This window comes from Erinaceus europaeus, chromosome 22, assembly GCF_950295315.1.
Source record: "Erinaceus europaeus chromosome 22, mEriEur2.1, whole genome shotgun sequence".
NCBI classification, from domain to species: Eukaryota; Metazoa; Chordata; class Mammalia; order Eulipotyphla; family Erinaceidae; genus Erinaceus; species Erinaceus europaeus.
In genome coordinates, this window is record NC_080183.1 from 421,738 (window position 1) to 427,737 (window position 6,000).

Here is a 6,000-nt window from a genome sequence, read left to right on the forward strand (position 1 = left end):
CAGGGGAGTCACTTCACAGGCGGTGAAGCAGGTCTGCAGGTGTCTGTCTTTCTCTCCCCCTCTCTGTCTTCCCCTCCTCTCTCCATTTCTCTCCTATGCAACAATGACAACATCAACAACTACGATAATAACTACAACAATAAAACAACAAGGGCAACAAAAGGGAAAATAAATGTGTAAAAAAATAATGATAATAAAATAAAAACATAAACAAAATCTTTAAATAAAAATAAAAATAAGTTAAAAATAGAAAATAAAATAAAATAAAATAAAGGAGAAAGGAGAGACGCCTGCTTAACAAGCGTGACACTCCTCACTTGCAGTCACCGTCCTGACCTGGTCACATGCCCACAGCCAGCCACAGAACACTGGGAAGCGCAACTCAAACTTCCACCCCACTCAGAGCCAGGGTGGCGCCAGCAGACCCTGCTTCCCTCAGCTCGAGGACAAAGGAGGGGACAGAGCCCAAGGAACTGTCCCCAAGCCCCAGCTCCACGCAGGTTTCAGGAGCAGGAGCACAGAGACGCTGGTGCGCGCCTGCACCACCTCGAGCCATTCAGGTGGGCAAGGCCCGACGAGATCACCCGACAGCCCAGACGCGTGGCAGCAGGGGCTCTGTCACAGAGGAGGGGCACAGACCAGCAGAGACGGCAGATGGCAGCGGCACAGACGCTCTGGACGCCCGGCGCTCCCGGCCTCTCGCATGGCTCTGTGTGGGCTCAGTCAGGGCAGGGCAGCAGCTCCCCGTCTTCCAGCCAAGCATGTCTGCGTGTTCCTGTTGCCATGTAGGGGCTGCAAGGTTTGCTGGGGAGACCAGCTACTAAGGGGGGAGCAGGCCCGTGACCTCCGCCAACAGGTCGAAGCCACATGCTCCCCCAAACACAGCCAAGTGGGAACCAACTCCCTCCCAGCCCAGCACACAGACCGTCCTGCCAGTCCGTGTCACGCCCTCCAGGGCTCCCGCATGCAGCCTCGCCTCTGACTCTCTCTCCTGTCTGGGCTCTGCACTCGGCTGGTTTTAGCCATTAGAATCCTACTCGGGGAGTCAGGCGGTAGTGCAGTGGGTTAAGCGCAGGTGGCGCAAAGCACAGGGACCGGCATGAGGATCCCGGTTCGAGCCCCCGGTTCGAGCCCCTGGCTGCCCACCTGCAGGAGAGTCACTTCACAGGCGGTGAAGCAGGTCTGCAGGTGTCTGTCTTTCTCTCCCCCTCTGTCTTCCCCTCCTCTCTCCATTTCTCTCTGTCCTATCCAACAACGACGACATCAATAATAACTACAACAATAAAACAACAAGGGCAACAAAAGGAAATAAATAAATATAAAAAAATCCTACTCGGCCTCCAAGACCCCGTCCTGATGCCACCTCTGCCAGGGAGTCCTCCCTGTTCACTGCAATGAGGTGGTACGGGTGCTCACAGTGCTCTGCACTCACGTGCACGCTCCTCTTATTTCTCTAGTAAGCAAACCGCAACGTCTTGCTCAACTACTGCCTGGGTCGTGGATAAATGAGTGAGTGCGCAGGTGTGTGGCTGGGTGGCTGGGTAAATAGGTGATAGGCACGTGTTATGGAAGGCGGGTGGGTGACAGGCACGTGTTATGGAAGGCGGGCAGGTGACAGGCACATGTTATGGAAGGCAGGCGGGTGACAGAAACGTGTTATGGAAGGCGGGTGGGTGACAGGAACGTGTTATGGAAGGTGGGTGACAGGCACGTGTTATGGAAGGCGCGCGGGTAACAGGCACGTGTTATGGAAGTTCGGGTGGGTGACAGGCACGTGTTATGGAAGGCAGGTAGGTGTACAGATGCAAGGGGCAGTTGGCTGGCTGGACAGACAGATGGGTGTGTGCATGGACAGGTGGGTGATGGATGAGTGCATATGGGTGAGTGAGTGAACGAAAGGGTAGGTGGGTGACAGGTAGCTGGGGGGACGGATGGGTGGGTGGGCATACACATGAAGTGAAGGCAGACGAGGAGTGTTTTTGCTGACAAGAATCCTAAACACACTTCAGACGGATGTCTGTCAAGATCGTCAAGAACAGAAAGACGCAAGTGTAACCACACGTCCTCACTCGCCGTCAGTCCAGAGCCAAGTCCCCAGAGAAGTGGCCCTTATCTGAGCCTGACACTGAGATGCAGGAAGCTGGGGGCTGGGAGCTCGGGGACCTTGCTCCCAGTCAGTCCCCCTCCACAGCTCGAACCCTGAGCCAGTCCCCACCAGACTGTGACTTGCAGGTACAAAACGTGTGTTTCTCAGGTCCCCAGGCAGGTGAGCGTACACACCTGCTTCCCCGGGCAGCCAGCAGAGGAAGGGACTGCTCTCGGGCCCCCACTGTCATCCCCGGGCCCCCTTCTCCTGGGCCGCCCTGAACAAGACTCCTCCTAGGGTCTTTCAGGGTCTGAGGTGCTGTTTGGTGTTTAAAAGTTTCATCTCTTAACTAGGGAATAGACAATTCTCAGAGAGTGGTCCGGGACGTGGCGCAGTGGATAAAGCACTGGGCTCTCAAGCACGAGGTCCTGAGTTCAATCTCCAGCAGCACACGTGCCAGAGTGATGTCTGGTTCTTTCTCTCCTATCTTTCTTGTGAATAAATAAGTTCTTTAAAAAAAAAAAAGAAAAGAAAAAGAAAGAAGACTCTCAGAGACAAAGATACCAGAACCATCTCCCCTGGTGTGAAGCCCCAGGCCTATGGCTGACGCCAGGTTGGGGGGGGACTCTCAGCCGGACTGGCCCTTGGCCGGCACCATCACCCAGCAGGATGTGGCCTGAGCGTGCGCGGCTGTGCAGTGCAGACACACGAGCCTCGACCACAAGGCTCCCCAGGCCGTGTCTTCTACAAGGGAACCGACACTCTTCCAGACAAGTAGAGACTCGCGTGGGGACCCTGTGAGGAGCCCTGCTGCCCCATCCCAAGGTCCTGTCCACCAGGTTGTTTCAGCCGGGGCCGCCCCTCCAAGCCACCCACCCCCCAGAGAAGGCTCGTGGAAGTGAGGGGCGGTGGCCATGACGGAGGCAGTCACGCTGGTGGCTTCCAGATCCTTCTCTCAAAGGCCCGAGGCTGGCAGCCACGCTGGGGTGGACGCTCAGGCTGAAGAGAGGCTCCCATATCCACCCTCACCCCCTCCTCCTACAGGTCACGCTGGCGGGAGGGAAGGACTGAGCACAGGTACTCAGTGTGGCTGGTGGGGGTGTCACCTCTCAGCCCCCAGTGGCACAGGGACAGAACTTGGGGCGGCCCTGGAAGTGCCGTGGGGAGTCCCCCACCCCACCGGCCTACAGCAGAGAGCCCTTTCCCTCAGCCCAGTCACTGCCACGGGGCGCCGTCCCACAGACCTGGGGCCTCGCACCCTCACAGGGCACCCAGGACACGAGGCTGCCTGCCTCCCCCACCTCCAGGGCCCCAGACGCCCCTCACAGATCCCACCCCTCAGGAGGCTCCCAGTAGCTCCCAGGGAATGGCTGGCCCCCTCAAGCCCCCCTACTTTGTTAAGACTACTTTATTTTTGTTTTTGTTTTTGTTTTCAAAATTTGACCTACAGCAGAGATGATGGGGAGAAAAAGTTTCCTTTCATGGATCTTAGGAACCAGATCTGGGTGAAGACCTACGAGCCTTTCTTGGAAAAATAGAGCCACGTGGGTCCTGAGGCACGTTCTAGCTAACCCTTGGGAAGAGCCGTATGGCCATGGGCAGCCTGGGCCAGCCAACCGGCACCACCTGGGCCTCGCACACCCAGGCCGGGCCAGTCGGGAGGTGTCAGCACAGCTCTGGTGGGGTGGGGTGCCTGGTGAGAGTGACCGGAGCTAAGCCTTCTAGACAGCGCCCCACTGAACCCCAGACCGAAGAGCAGAGGCCATTCTCACACAACAGACAGGAGTAAACGGAGCCACCAGGCAGGAGGAAGTGGAAAACAGAAGTTGGAGGGGTCAGGGGTCAGGGCCCCCCACCTTCTCCCAGGGAAGCCCCCACCCTTCCCAGGGAGGTCCTTCAGGGCTGCACCCAGCAGAGTGGGGTGTGGCAGATACTGGGGGGCAGGGGTTCCCCTGGGAATTCCCAGTTTCTCCCACAGGACAGTTCTGTCTTTCCTGGGGAAACATGAGGCAGATGTCCAGATTTCCAGGGGGCAGGGTGGGGGAGGGAAGCAGGAAAGGGAGGGTAGAGGGGAGGCGCTCAGACCCCCACTCCCTTTCCTGTTCCTGGGGTGGAGGGAGGCGCTCAGACCCCCACTCCCTTTCCTGTTAATGGGGTGGAGGGAGGCGCTCAGACCCCCACTCCCTTTCCTGTTAATGGGGTGGAGGGAGGCGCTCAGACCCCCACTCCCTTTCCTGTTAATGGGGTGGAGGGAGGCGCTCAGACCCCCACTCCCTTTCCTGTTCCTGGGGGCGGGGGTGGGGGGGGCTGAGTTCCCGGCGCCCAAGCCGAGTGCGGCGGCAAGTCCGTCCCCACGGCGGCCCCGCGACTTTCAAACACAAGGACAGGACCTCCCTGCGGCGCCCCAAAAGGCTGCGGCCGGAACCGGGGCGCGACACGGCCTCCCTCGGGGACCAGCCCAGCCGCCGGGGTCCCCACCCCGCAGCCCCGCCCAGGGACGGCGGAGGGTCGCGGCCCCGAAGCCGGCCGGTGGGGAAGGGCCGGGGGTCCTCTATCCGGGCAGGGGCCGCGCGCCCCGAGTCTGGGGGACCCCCCGGCCGGGTGCCGGCGCCGCGGGTGCAGGGGAGGGGCCCCCGAGCAGCCCCCTCGCCTCCCAAACCCCCCCCCCGGCTGTGCCGCCAGTGCGGGTCCCTCAGGGGCTGCGGCCGGGGGTCTGCTCCGGGGTCCCGGCTCAGCGTGTTCTGGGGGGGGGGGCAGGGAAGGGTCCCGGACTCACCCCGCGGGGTCCCGGAGCGTGGGCGCCCCGGCCCGTCGGATCATGCCGCCCGCAGCTGGGGCTGGGGGCCCGGGGCCCGGGGCGCGCGCATTCCTGGCTGTGGCCTGGGGGCCGCCAGCCCCGCCGACGGGACGGGACGGGATGGGGACGCGGACGCGGCCGGCTCGCTCGGCTCGGCACTTCCTGGAGCGGATCGCGGCGAGCGGGGCTGGCAGGAAGGGGCCGGCCTTGGTGGTCAGGGGCCTCCGAGTCACCCGCCCTCGAACTGCGGCCGGAGCCCCTTGGGGCGCTGGGGAAGCGGGGCCGCGCCCGGCGGGCGGTGCTGACGCCCGGGAGGGGAGGGGAGGGGAGGGGAGGGGAGGGGAGGGGAGGGGGCGCGGCTGCGGCTGCGACCCGGAGTGGCAGGGCCACTGCCCCCACCTCCAAACCGCCCGGAGTGCAGCCTGGAGCTGAGGCGGTCGCCCCGCACCCCACGAGCCTCCCTTTGGGCTACTCCCACCGTGGGGAGTCACTACTGCCAAAGCAAACCGCTCGGAGGTGGAGTGGCACAGGAGGAAGCCCGGCGGGGCGGCGGGGCAGCCGGGGCAAACGCAGCACCGTGCTCAGCCCGGCCGGGAGGGCTCTGTCTGGGCTCGGCCGCGCCGCAGCAGTTTGCAGGCTGACGGGTGGGGCGGCCCTGAGCCTGAGGGTCCCCCAGTGGCCTGGGCACTGTGGCTGAGGGGCCATGGCTCTCTGCTCAGGACGCCGGCTGGCAGCTGGCAGCGCACCCAGCCTCCAGACACCAGAGGCCTGAAACAAGGCAGGGTGTGCAGACTGCCCCATACCTTGGTCTTACAAACAAGGAAACTGAGGCTTTGCAGCGGGACTCGGCCAAGGCCCAGGAGGACTGAAGTCCAAGGCTCTGCTGTAAACCTCTTTGCCCTCCAGGCCTCTGCCCTGCTGCCCCCACACCGCCTCCACGTCCTCCCTGGCTTTTCCGCCAAAGCAGCCGGGCAGCAGTGACAGAAGCCTCATCTGGGGGCCTCCTGGTGGGGGTGGGGGTGGGAAGCAGCATGCGGCTTAACCTGGCGGCTCCTCACAGGTGCGGTGCGTGACCCCGAGCCGCACCTCTCTGTATCCCACTCCGCATCCCCACAGA

At 62.3% G+C, this 6,000-nt stretch overlaps 1 protein-coding gene across 2 annotated transcripts in view; it reads right to left on the reverse strand.

Annotated features, from left to right (window-relative positions):
• The window catches only part of RIN3 (Ras and Rab interactor 3), a 70,230-nt gene extending 65,030 nt beyond the window's left edge, over nucleotides 1-5,200 (reverse strand). For both annotated transcript variants that reach the window (XM_060180921.1, XM_060180920.1), the window contains exon 1: nucleotides 4,863-5,200. In XM_060180921.1, coding sequence (XP_060036904.1) covers nucleotides 4,863-4,906 — 44 coding nt within the window. In that variant the 5' untranslated portion in view covers nucleotides 4,907-5,200. The remainder of the gene's footprint in view (nucleotides 1-4,862) is intronic.
• Nucleotides 5,201-6,000: the final 800 nt, after the last annotated feature.